This window comes from Balaenoptera physalus, assembly GCF_965194825.1.
Source record: "Balaenoptera physalus genome assembly, chromosome: 1".
In the NCBI taxonomy this organism is placed as follows: domain Eukaryota; kingdom Metazoa; phylum Chordata; class Mammalia; order Artiodactyla; family Balaenopteridae; genus Balaenoptera; species Balaenoptera physalus.
In genome coordinates, this window is record NC_138882.1 from 87,593,942 (window position 1) to 87,606,748 (window position 12,807).

Here is a 12,807-nt window from a genome sequence, read left to right on the forward strand (position 1 = left end):
ATGTTTATCTGCTGTTGTTGGATGTAGTGTTTTTATAAATGTTAATTGGACCCTGTTGATTGAGGTATCATTGAGAACTTCTATATCTTTGCTGATTTTCTTTTAAGTTTTTTTTAATACTTACTTATTTTATTTTTGGCTGTGTTGAGTCTTAGTTGAGGTATGCGGGATCTTTGTTGGCGGCATGCAGGATCCTCCCCTGTGGCGTGGACTCCTCGTTGTGGCGCGCGAGCTTCTCTGTAGTTGTGGCATGTGGGCTGCAGAGTATGTGGGCTCTGTAGTTGTGGTGTGCGGGCTCCAGAGCGTGTGGGCTCTGTAGTTTGCGGCACGCAGGCTCTCTAGTTGTGGCCTGCATGCTTAGAAGTTGCAGCGTGCAGGCTTAGTTGCCCCGCAGCATGTGGGATCTTAGTTCCCTGACCAGGGATCGAACCCGCATCCCCTGTATTGGAAGGTGGATTCTTAACCTCTGGACCACCAGGGAAGTCCCTGTTTAGCTATTCTTTTAGGATAGGTCTGCTGGTGACAAATCCTCCTTAGTTTTCCATCATCAGAGAAGGTATTGATTTCCCACTCATTTCTTAAACTTTTTTTTAATTTTTAAAACTGCTAAAAATTTTATTTATTTATTTTTGGCTGAAGCAGAAGTAGTATATGACATTTAATAAGAAAATTTTGGAAAATAAATTAATGGAGAGTGGAGGACTTTCCTATTAGATAATTCAAATGTACTATAAAGCTGTTGTTATCAAACATGTTCAGTATTGACATAGGAGCTGGAAAATATATTAATACAGAATAAAAGTATAGAAAGAGATCAATTATTTGTAGACACCTAAAAGTAAAGTAAAGTAAGTAAAGTAGTAAAGTAAAAGTAAAAGTAAAGTAGTAAAGGAGTCATTTCCGATAAGTGGGGAAAGGATGGATTATCTCATAAATGATACTAGAATAATTATCTAACCATGTATAAGAAAATAATCAGAGTCCTGCCTTGTGCCAGGTAGGCATAAGTAGTAAAATCCAGATGGATTAAAAATCTAAATGTGAAACACAAAAGTATTATAAGAAAATATAGAAATAATCTCGAGGGTGGGGAGCTTTCCTAGGTAAGACAGAAATCCCAGAATTATTTAGGAAAACACTGATAACTTTTACAGCATAAAATTGTGAAATGTTATATATGTAAAGGCTAAGGTAGGTGATGAAAAAATATTTGTAATACATAACAGTCATATATTATCCTTTATATATTGATATTCTTTAATATCCTTTATATACTGATAGATATTACAAATTCATTAGAAAAAGATATTCAGTATAAAAATATCAAATATATGAAGAGTCACCTCATTGATTTCAGATGACTAATGTAAAAAGATATAAGAATTAAAACAAATACTGTACCATTTTTACCTGTCAGGTTTGGTGAAATTAAAAAGTATAATATGCAGTCCTGGTGAGGGAAATAGGTACTCTCATATCCTGTTAGTGGGAGCAAAAATTGTAGCAGGCTTTTTGGAACATAATTAGCCATGACCAAATGTGCCTGTTTTTGAGCAGAGAGGTAGGTGTATATAATCTGAGGGGAAAAATATGAAATAAAATGAGCTCAACTTAAAAAAAAACCACATTTATTTATTTATTTATTTGACTGCACTGGGTCTTCGTTGCAGCACGCAGGATCTTCGTTGTGGCATGTGGGATCTAGTTCTCTGACCAGGGATCGAACCCGGGCCCCCTGCATTGGGAGTGCAGAGTCTTTACCACTGGACCACCAGGGAAGTCCCTGGTGGGGACTGGTAGTCCCTCTATATAATTTTTTTTGAGTATTGGAATTTAGGTGATTTTTTTATTTTGGGTTTTTTTGTATTTTCCAAAAAAAGTAAATCAGAGGAGCTAAGTTATATATACTTGTTGCATTAGTGAAATATGTAAACCAATTTGTGTGTGTGTTTTAGATTAATATTATGTCACTATTACCAGCTTTTAAAAGAGAAGGCTATAGAATGTAGTACTACCTCTTCCAAACTGTATTAAGTTGGGGGAACTGAAGTGTAAGGACATCTTTTCCCAGGGTAAGAATTCAAGAAAAGCAGTCTGGATGTGAGCATTTTTGGGTTTTCTAGCAAACTCCTGAGATTTTATCCATAGCTTGAGCCTTTCTTCTAGCCAGTTTGATGATGATGATGATGATAAGCAAGGACAATCTTTTTAAAATCTGTATTTCTGTTTTTCTCTGACAGAAATGACATCAGATGTACCATCACTGGGTCCAGCCATTGCCTCTGGAAACCCTGGGCCTGGGATTCAAGGTGGAGGAGCCATTGTCCAGAGGGCTATTAAGCGGCGACCAGGGTGAGTTTGAGCGTAGTATGTTACAAACGTCTCTCCTTTAAACCAGCCTGATTTTGTTAGTCGCTGAACCATCTGTTCCTAACCCTCTCACTTCTTCTGGCTACTTACTACACTCCTATCAGATAACTTTCTTTAGTCCCAGGATTTTTCTCTGTATTGAATTGATTTTTTTATCTTAGTTTCTTAGGAGCAGTTTTGTTTTTTTAAAACAAAAATCTCTAAGAGGTAAAGGACTCTGGCTAAGCCCAAAGATTTCACCATTGCTGAGAAAATTTCACTGCTTTCATTAAGCTTTGTATCTGCGTTCTCAAAATTTTTTTGGTAGGCCTTTTTTTTAAAATTTTATTCTTTTTTTAAAAAATATATTTATTTTATTTATTTATTTATTTATTTATTGGCTGCGTTGGGTCTTCGTTGCTGTGTGCCTTTCTCTAGTTGCGGTGAGCGGGGGCTACTCTTCGTTGTGGTGCGAGGGCTTCTCATTGTGGTGGCTTCTCTTGTTGCACAGCACGGGCTGTAGGTGTGTAGGCGTCAGTAGTTGCAGCACACGGGCTTAATAGTTGCGGTGCAAGGGCTCTAGGGCGCGTGGGCTTCAGTAGTTGTGGTGCTCAGGCTCCATAGTGGTGGCTTGTGGGCCCTAGAGCGCAGGCTCAGTAGTTGTGGCGCACGGGCTTAGTTGCTCCGCGGCATGTGGGATCTTCCCAGACCAGGGATCGAACCTATGTCCCCTGCATTGGCAGGTGGATTCTTAACCACTGTGCCACCAGGGAAGTCCCTGGTAGGCTTTTTACTTTTCTGAATTTAGAGAATGCTGAACTGTAGAATATGTCTCCTTTAAGTTATTGATATGTTGCCTTGTTTGGAACCTAGAGTCCATTCAGTTCCAAAATTATTTATTAGATGCCTCATTAGTGTAAGTCATTGTGCCGATTGCTACTAGGATACAAAGGTAAATAAGGCACAGTCTTCGTCTTTTAGTTGCTTATGTTCTGAAAGAGATAATCATTACACACATAAATATAATTCAAGATAGAATACGCCAGGTTTGCTAAGAAAGGAACAAATACACTGCTGTGTGTTTCAGTGTATGGAAATACCATCATTGGTTGGTAGAAATTGGGAAAGGCTTCAGAAAAGAGGTTGCTTTAGAAAGGCCTGGAAGAATGGGTAGTATTTTACCTACTTTTTAAAGCATTAAAGTATTGAATTTTTTTTCTTTCTTTTGCTTTTAATAATTATGTAGCTAGTGTTATAACTAGTCTTTAAGTTTCCTCTTACCAGTAGTAATGCAAGAGTGATCCCTGGGTTAAGGTGTTAACATGAGTAACATATTAAGACCTGCTATGTCGCCAAGAGCTTTATACATTTTAACTCATTTATTGAGGCAGCTGGTGAATAAGTAACTTACCCAAGGTGTTAAAGCTAGTAAGTGGAAGATCTATGATATGAACCTTGGGAGGTTAGCTTTATTGTCTACTCTCTTAAACACAGTGTTATGGTTATATATAATAGCAAACAATTAGAAGCAGTATTATCAAAATTAGGGGATTGGTTGAGAAAGTTTATTGAAAATGTACAGCTATTAGAAGTGACAAATATGTATTGGTACAGAAAAATGTTTACAGTATATTGAGAAAAGAGGTTACAGGGGCTTCCCTGGTGGCGCAGTGGTTAAGAATCCGCCTGCCAATGCAGGGGACATGGGTTCAAGCCCTGGTCCGGAAGATCCCACATGCCACGGAGCAACTAAGCCCGTGCGCCACAACTACTGAGCCTGCGCTCTAGAGCCCGCGAGCCACAACAACTGAAGCCTGCGTGCCTAGAGCCTGTGCTCTGCAACAAGAGAAGCCACCACAATGAGAAGCCCTCGCACCACAACGAAGAGTAGCCCCCGCTCACCGCAACTAGAGAAAGGCACACAGCAACGGAAGACCCAACGCAGCCAATAAATAAATAAAATAAATAAATATATTTTTAAAAAAAAGAATAAAATAAAAAAAAGAGGTTACAGTGTATGTAATATACCAACTCTATCAGAAAAAAATACATAAATAACGTGTGCATAGCAAAAACACTGAAAGGATACTCATCAGATGTATGGGTGATGGGATTATAAGTGATTTGTTTTTTCTTTTGTTTTTAGTTATTTCTAGATATTCTGAAGTGAGTGTGTTTTATTGATAATCAGGAAAATATATTAAAATAAATAATATACATTTTTTAAAAGAAAGATTGGAAAATATAGAAAGAAGACTAAAAGAGCAATAATCCTACTACCCAAAGTCATCTCCCATCAGTTTTTTTAGTGTAATTACTTCATTCTTTATTCTATATGTAGATTTCTTTAAATAGTTATAATCATATAATTATGTAGGTTTATATAGCCTGGTCTTTTCACCTAATTGTATAAAATAACCTTTTTTCCATATTGTTACATATGCTATAGAAACATAATTTAAAATACTTACATAGAGGGGATGTACTTAATTGCTATTTTGGGACACTTAAACTGTTTTGAAGATTTGCTGTTATATGTAATGCTTAATGAATATCTTTGTACATAATTTTTTTTCTCTGAGTTATTTCTTTAGGATAGATTCTTAGAAATGGAGTTATTGGGTAAATAGGTAGACTTTGACAGGTGATCTGGGGCTACAGAGAGGAAGAGGAATGGACACTTTCAGGGTTGATGCTATGTACTTCATATATAACCCATTTAGAGGCCCATAATATCAGGTTATCACACTAGTAGAGATCATTGGGTTAAGGTGGTAACATGAATAGTGTTTTAGTTTAATGGAGTATAGAGATTAATAGGAGATTGGCCTGTCTCGTTACCTATAATGTTGTCTAATCCCTTGAAATGAAAGTCACCTCTGCTTTCACTAAACATTTAAAGCTTAGTGATTGTGCTCTCCATATGACGCTTTCTCATTCTCACTTGTATGTTTATTTGTCTAGGCAAAGAATCCCTTGAGGGCAAGTCTTTTGTTTTCACCTCATCTAGCACAGTATCCGGAATGTAGCATATATTACATGTTCATTAGGTGAATGAAGGAGAGAAACATTATTTAACAACCTTCGGCGAATCCCCTGTTGGTTCAGTGGTTAGAACTCCGTGCTTTCACTGCTGAGGGCACGGGTTCAATCCTGGGTTCAGTCCCTGGGAACTAAGATCCCACAAGCTGTGCAGCGCAGCCAAAAAACAACCAACCAACCAACCAGCCACCCTCCAGAGGTCTTAAAATCACTCCCTATGGAACATCACTGTTTTGAGAGATGTTTCAGAGAGCTTAACATAGCCTAAAGCAGACTATAGAAGTGAAAAACGGACCTGAATTATTCATATTAATTTTTTCTTGTCTTTTTGAGTTGATCCTGCTCCTTTTGTAGAGGTTGTACTGTGATGTAAAACTTTGGCAAAGGTGGATTGCTACCCTAGGAAAATGAAAGGTAGCAATAGGTATTCCTTTTTGATTGGCCAATTTCTTTGCCCAGTTTGGTACAACAAGGAAGAGGTAATATAGCTTTACTTATTCCACTTCCTCTTTTCCTTCTTCCATCTGAGTGGGTGTTCAGATAGCTTGTGGATTTAGAATTTTAATTTTTTTAATGTTCTGCATTTTCAATAAGCTTATAATATTTTTTGTTGGCTTTCCCCAGATTGGATTTTGATGATGATGGAGAAGGGAACAGTAAATTTTTGAGGTAAGATCTTAAAAAACTTTCTCTAGATTTCTGATATTAAAAATTAGTTCATTATCTTTATATTTCTGACTCATAATATTTTTGTCTTTAGGCCTAAGGAGAGTGCTTCATCCTAAAACTAAAATTACCTATTATATTATACCCCATAAAATTTTCAAGCATTCTGGTAATAGCTCCAGAGGAAAGAGCTCAATGAGGGGAGAGCAGAGAATTTACAAGACCCTCTGTATCAGTTATCTATTGTTGTGTGGCTTAAAAAGAACAATGATTTATTATTTCTCACAATTCTGTGGATTGGTTAGATGGTTATTCTGCTGATCTTGCCTAGACTCACTCATAAGACTGCATTCAGCTGCCTTGTCAGCTGGGAACTGGACTCAGCTGATAAGGCTGGGTATCTCTTTCTTTGTGGTCTTTTATCCTTAAGGAGGGCAGACTGATCCAAAGGGCAAGTCCCAGTCTAAATGCTTATCAAGCTATTGCTTTGGATTGACATTTGCTGTTGTCCCATTGGCTAAAGCAAGTCATATGTCCGAGTCCTGATTCAGTACAGGATGGTGCTACACCAGGTAGTGAATACTGCAAAGTGTAATTAGTTTGGGGGTCATTAATGTACTAATCTTTCATGCCCTGTAATACTCATTGACTTCTCCTACAGAGCAGGAATTGGAATTTGTATCCTTGAGTAGTGAATCTTCTGGAGAACTGAAAATGGACTTTTCAATATATTGATGAAGGAGTTCTTTCAGAGAAGGGAAATTTTTATTTTTGCTTATGACCAGTTACTTGGCTTTGTTTTTAAGTAAGGAAAGCAATAAGAGTCAAAGAATGGAAGATAACCTTGACTGCAACCTGCCTTTTTTCTTTTCAAATTTGAAAATATTACCTAGGTAGTGTCTACATTGCAGAATAACAAATATTTGAGAAATAAATAAAGGAGCCCTGTTTTTTAAACAATTTATTTTATTATGTGAGCACCCAGGCTTCATTATTTGTTTGTTTTATTAACTAAGTTCTTAAAAAAATATAAACATTATATTGCAAAATTTTTAAACAGTGCAAAGTTATATGTAATGAAAGTACATCTTCCCTCACTTCAGACCTTCAGAATCCTTCCCCTTAGACAGTTATAGTTTCCAGTTTATTAAGTATCCTTCTAGAAATATTCAGTGCATATGTAAGTGTATTTAAATGCACGTATATGTGAGCACATACACACACTCATTGTCTCCTCAGGTTTTGTTTTTACACAGAGGATGCCCATATTGTAAACTGCTTGCCATTGTTTAGTTTTATATTGCTTAGTTTAGTCAGTTACATCTATCTGTGTGTCTTTTTTTATTATTGTTGTTGTTTTTGCAATGTTTAAAGTGAAAGCTTGTGTTTCTAGCTACTGCCTAGTCGCGGAACACTGCTATATATTCTTGAAAACAACAACCATGATTTGGCCACCATAAAGAGGTAGTTGCAAAATATTGGAGAAAGCAGTTCTCCAAGAGAGCTCTTGAGACTTAATGAGTGTCAACAAATGTGAAGAGGGGTAGAGATTTCAATTTCTGTTCAAGAATAGACTTTTTTCATACAGTTCCATTGGGAATTCCTCCAATTAGGAACCCCTAATTATAATGATAAATACTGTTAGTGGAACTGTGTTGTGCATATGAATGGGATAGAGGTAAACGCTAGTCTTATTTATACCTATCAGTTAGCTCTATCCCTGAGTCATTGCTTCCATTTCCACAAAATCTGGTAGTCACAAACTATATGCAAATTTTAAAAGGTTTATTTGTCTTTTCCCCAACCATAAAAAAAAGGTTTTCATAATTCATCTTACCAAATAGGTCATTATGCCCAAGTGAGGCATCACCAATTTTTTTTATTTGACCATCAGTACTTTTTTTTTTGGCCTCATGGCTTGTGGGATCTTAGTTCCCCAACCAGGGATCGAACCCATGTCTCCTGCAGTGGAAGCGTGGAGTCCTAACCATTGGACCGCCAGGGAATTCCCAGTAAATTTTTTTTTTTTTTAATTGGAATTCTCCACTTTGGTCAATGAGTGAAAGTCTTATTTGCATTGTATCTGTAAATCAATATTAAATCTCCTTGGTGGATGAAAGCTGTAATTTATTACCTCTTTTCATCACTTTGTTCAAGTGTCATTTTTTTAAAAAATTTATTTATTTAATTTATTTATTTTTGGCTGCATTGGGTCTTCATTGCTGTGCGTGGGCTTTCTCTAGTTGCGGCGAGCGGGGGCTACTCTTCATCGTGGTGCACATGCTTCTCATTGCAGCGGCTTCTCTTGTTGCAGAGCACAGGCTATAGGCATGCGGGCTTCAGTAGTTGTGGCACATGGGATCTACTAACTAACTAACTACTGATAGTTGTGGCTCGTGGGCTCTAGAGTGCAGGCTCGGTAGTTGTGGCACACAGGTTTAGTTGCTCTGCGGCATGTGAGATCTTCCGGGACCAGGGCTCGAACCTGTGCCCCCTGCGTTGACAGGCAGATTCTTAACCACTGTGCAACCAGTGAAGTCCCAAGTGTCATTTTGTTATATTCTCCAGACAACATCTATAAAATAATTTTTAAGAATATGAAGGCTTTGAAATTCTAGGTATAATATCAGAGTTACTAGTATCTAGAATAATGCTTCTCAAATTCAAACAAATGCATGTACAAATCTGCCAGGGGTTCTTGATAAGATAAAGATTATAATTCATTAGGTCTGTGGTAGTGCCCAAGATTCTGCATTCTAATAGATTACTAAGTGATGCTGCTGCTTCTGGTCCACTGACCACACTTTGAGTAGCAAATATCTGGAAGATTCATTCTTGAGATTCAAAATTAATATGAAAGGACTTCCCTGGTAGTGCAGTGGTTAAGAATCCGCCTGCCAATGCAGGGAACATGGGTTCAAGCCCTGGTCCGGGAAAATCCCACATGCCGCGGAGCAACTAAGCCTGTGCGCTGCAGCTACTGAGCCCGCGTGCTACAACTACTGAAGCCTGCGTGCTTAGAGCCTGTGCTCCGCGACAAGAGAAGCCACTACAGTGAGAAACCCACACACTGCAATGAAAAGTAGCCCCTGCTGGCCACAACTACAGAAAGCCTATGCACAGCAACGAAGACCCAACGCAGCCAAAAGTAAATTAAAACAAACAAACAAACAAACTTAATATGTAAATTATAGGTCTCTTTTTTCAGCTTAGATCACTGTTTTCATTAAAAGTTTGTAACATCTGATTTACAGTATATTTTGTGTCTTAGAAACCCTTTGTCCTTGAGCCCAAATTCCACCATACCTCCATGTTTGCCCGTCGTTCTACTTCTGCTTTCCAGTTGTTTTCAAAAATTTTGAAAATTCTTGGGGTCAAATTAGTTGAGGATTTATAGCCTGCGAAGGAGCAGTATAAATTCTGGCTGTAATTTTTTTTTAATTAATTAATTTATTTATGGCTGCGTGGGGTCTTCGTTGCTGCTCGCAGGCTTTTCTCTAGTTGCGGCGAGCGGGGGCTACTCTTCATTGCAGTGTGTGGGCTTCTCATTGAGGTGGCTTCTCTTGTTGCGGAGCATGGGCTCTAGGCATGTGGGCTTCAGTAGTTGTGGCTTGCGGGCTCTAGAGCGCAGGCTCAGTAGTTGTGGGGCACGGGCTTAGTTGCTCCGCGGCATGTGGGATCTTCCCGGACCACAGCTCGAATCCTTGTCCCCTGCATTGGCAGGCGGATTCTCAACCACTGCGCCACCAGGGAAGCCCTGGCTGTAATTTAATAACTGGTTTAACTGCAAATTTTGTGAGTCTTACATATCTCCCAAAAGCTCTTTCTGCCCAAAGTTGATAGGTCTTTGCTATATCCTGTGACAGTGAGTGAGAAGAGGAAAATTTAGATCATCCAGAGAGTAGAGTAATGTTTTCAGAGTTAGGTTTTCCTCCTTCAACACATCCTCCTTTGCGGTTTCTGTAGTAGTAAACAAGATTTATCAGCTTATTAAATAGAAGTTGTTGAGATGAATGGATTGTGTTTCCTTAATCAAAGAGGTATAAAGTTCATTGTTTAAATCATAATTTAAGACTCTTAGAAACTTTTGCACATCAAAGGAAACAGAGTGAAAAGGTAACCCATGGAATGGAAGAACGTGTTTGCCAGTCCTATATCTGTTAAGGGGTTAATTTCCATGATACTTGAAGAACTCCTGCAACTCAATAACAAAAAAACAACCTGATTAAAAAATGGGCAAAGGACTTTTAATAGACATTTCTCCAAAGAAGATATACAAATGGTCAAAAAGCATATGGAAAGATGCTCATGATCACTAATCAGAGAAATGTAAATCAAAACCACAATGAGTAGGCCATTAGGCTGGCCACCATCAAAAAACCCGGAAAATAACAAGTGTTGGTGAGGATATGGGGGAACTGGAACTCTTGTGTACTGTGGATGGGAATGTAAAATGGTGCGGCCACTTTGGAAAACAGTATGGAGGTTCCTTGAAACATTAAAAACAGAATTATCATATGATCCAGCAGTGCCACTTCTGGTTATATATCCAAAAGAATTGAAAGCAGAATCTTGGAGAGATATTTGCACACTTATGTTCACTGCCCGATTTTTCACAGTAGCTCAGAGGTGGAAGCACCCCAAATATCCATTGACAAATGAATAGATAAAGAAATGTGGTGTATACAGCTAGTGGAATATTATTCAGCCTTAAAAAAGAAGGAATTCCATCACATAGTACAACATGGATGAACCTTGAGGACATTATACTAAATGAAATGAGCCAGTCACAAAAAGATAAATACTGTATGATTTCACTTCTATGAGGATCTAAAGTAGCCGAAATCAGAGAGACAGAAAGTAGAATGGTGGTTGCCAGGAGCTGGGCGTGGGATGGAGGTGGGGAGACTGGGAAGATGGTGTTCAGTAGCTATAGAATTTCAGTTTTTCAAGGTGAAAAAGTTCTAGAGATATTTTGTACAACAGTGTGAATATATTGTAGTTAGCACTACTGAATTGTACACTTAAAAATGGTTAAGATGGTAAATTTTGTGTTACACGTTTTTTGCCATAATTAATGAAAAACAAAAACAAAACAATCCCTAACCTCAGTGGTGTTGACAGGGTAGTCAGCTGTGCCCTCATGAGATCATCATCTTTTTTTGGAATGTCTGATAAGTAAGAGTAAAGGACACATTAGAAACCAGACAAATAATAGTCATGGGTTTTTAAGTTCTGTGGGATGCTGTTATTATCTCTATTGCTTTGTGATGCCTTTTCATTGGCTTTTTTTTGTTGAATATTTTTTATCCCTTTCTAGTTTTCCTTTCAGAGTGAAATAGATATAACAAGTGTAATGCCTTGGACTAAGTCCCTTTTTTTCTCCTTCAGGTGTGATGACGATCAGATGTCTAATGATAAGGAGCGGTTTGCCAGGTAATGTAGTAGAGCATCTTGGTCCTTGTCGTGGGACCAGGCGATTCAAAAATACTGAGTTTTAATTTTATCTCAATGAGAGTTAATTTCTCTATCCAGTCTGTTTCTTCTTCTGAAAGCTGGTGAAACTTAGTATTACACTTGTTGTTTACGTTCGGGTAACAGGGCTTCAGACTTACAGCTTCAAACTAATGGTATATTTTACACAGTGTTTTTATGTATGTGATAGATATCTATACAGTGTGCTTGCTGGGTGTCCACAGGGACACAAACAATATGAATTTCTTTGTTGCATTTATTATTAAGTGGAGCTACAAAATCTGTATAGATAATGGTTTTATTCTTTTAAAAATAACAGCAAAGAAATGATTTATGTGAAGACTGGAGTTTTTATTGAAAAAAATATGTTTATCTGTCAAGAGGATGAAAAATACTTTGCTTTATTAAACAGATCCTTCTCAAGTCAAATATTGGTTTATTTTTAGAAAGTTTATTCTATATATTATTAAGTAGTAAATTATTTGTTTTTTAAAAATCGAGTTTGCAGCCATCTCAGAAAAGTCAATAATCCAAAATCCAGTGCTTAACTAATAAGCACTTACTGTTTATTCATTGCTGATACTGCTGGTCTGGGGCCCATACATTGAGAAAAATTGATGTAGAGGGCTAAGAAATATCAGTCAGAGTAGTTTAAAACTACTCTGAAGCAGTGAGATGCCATCATAAGCTTTGAATGAGATGCTACTATATAAAATGCATATGGGATTTTTCTCTAGTAGCATTATATAGGACTGATTAAACAGAAGCACTGTAGTCAGGGAGGTAGATAGTGAGGGCCTGGGCTAGAATGGTGGCAATGACAGTAGGAAAGGAGTGGATTTAAGAGGTTTTTGAAGAATTTGTTTATCGAAGTAGATACTTGTAAACATTTTAGGATGTGAACCATCTCTAAAATGAGAAGTTAATAATAGGGATCTGGGGAGTAGTTTTTCAAAAGCTGCATTAGAAAGTGAAGCCATCAAATAGTAGTGGTGGTACAGGTTCACAGTCTCTTGACTGAAATTCCTAAAAGCTATGAAAACATGAACTGAACTGTTTTAGCCTTCATTTGTCTTGCTTAATGTGAATATTTATACATTCATGTATTTCACTTGGAAATATTAGAGTGTAAGGGATTATGGATCTGTAGGGTTAGGAGTAGTAATAGGAATTTTAGATATTTAACCGTCAAACAAAAGAACTCATTTCTTTTTCTTTTCTTTTTTCTTTTTGGCCACACTGTGTGGCTTGTGGGATCTTAGTTCGCTGACCAGG

General features: G+C 37.5%; 1 protein-coding gene across 7 annotated transcripts in view; it reads left to right on the plus strand.

Annotated features, from left to right (window-relative positions):
- ARNT (aryl hydrocarbon receptor nuclear translocator) overlaps positions 1-12,807 on the plus strand; it is a 63,574-nt gene that overhangs the window by 22,090 nt on the left and 28,677 nt on the right. For all 7 annotated transcript variants that reach the window (XM_082474418.1, XM_082474421.1, XM_082474417.1 and 4 more), the window contains exons 2-4: positions 2,241-2,352; positions 6,016-6,060; positions 11,449-11,493. In XM_082474418.1, coding sequence (XP_082330544.1) covers positions 2,241-2,352; positions 6,016-6,060; positions 11,449-11,493 — 202 coding nt within the window. The remainder of the gene's footprint in view (positions 1-2,240; positions 2,353-6,015; positions 6,061-11,448; positions 11,494-12,807) is intronic.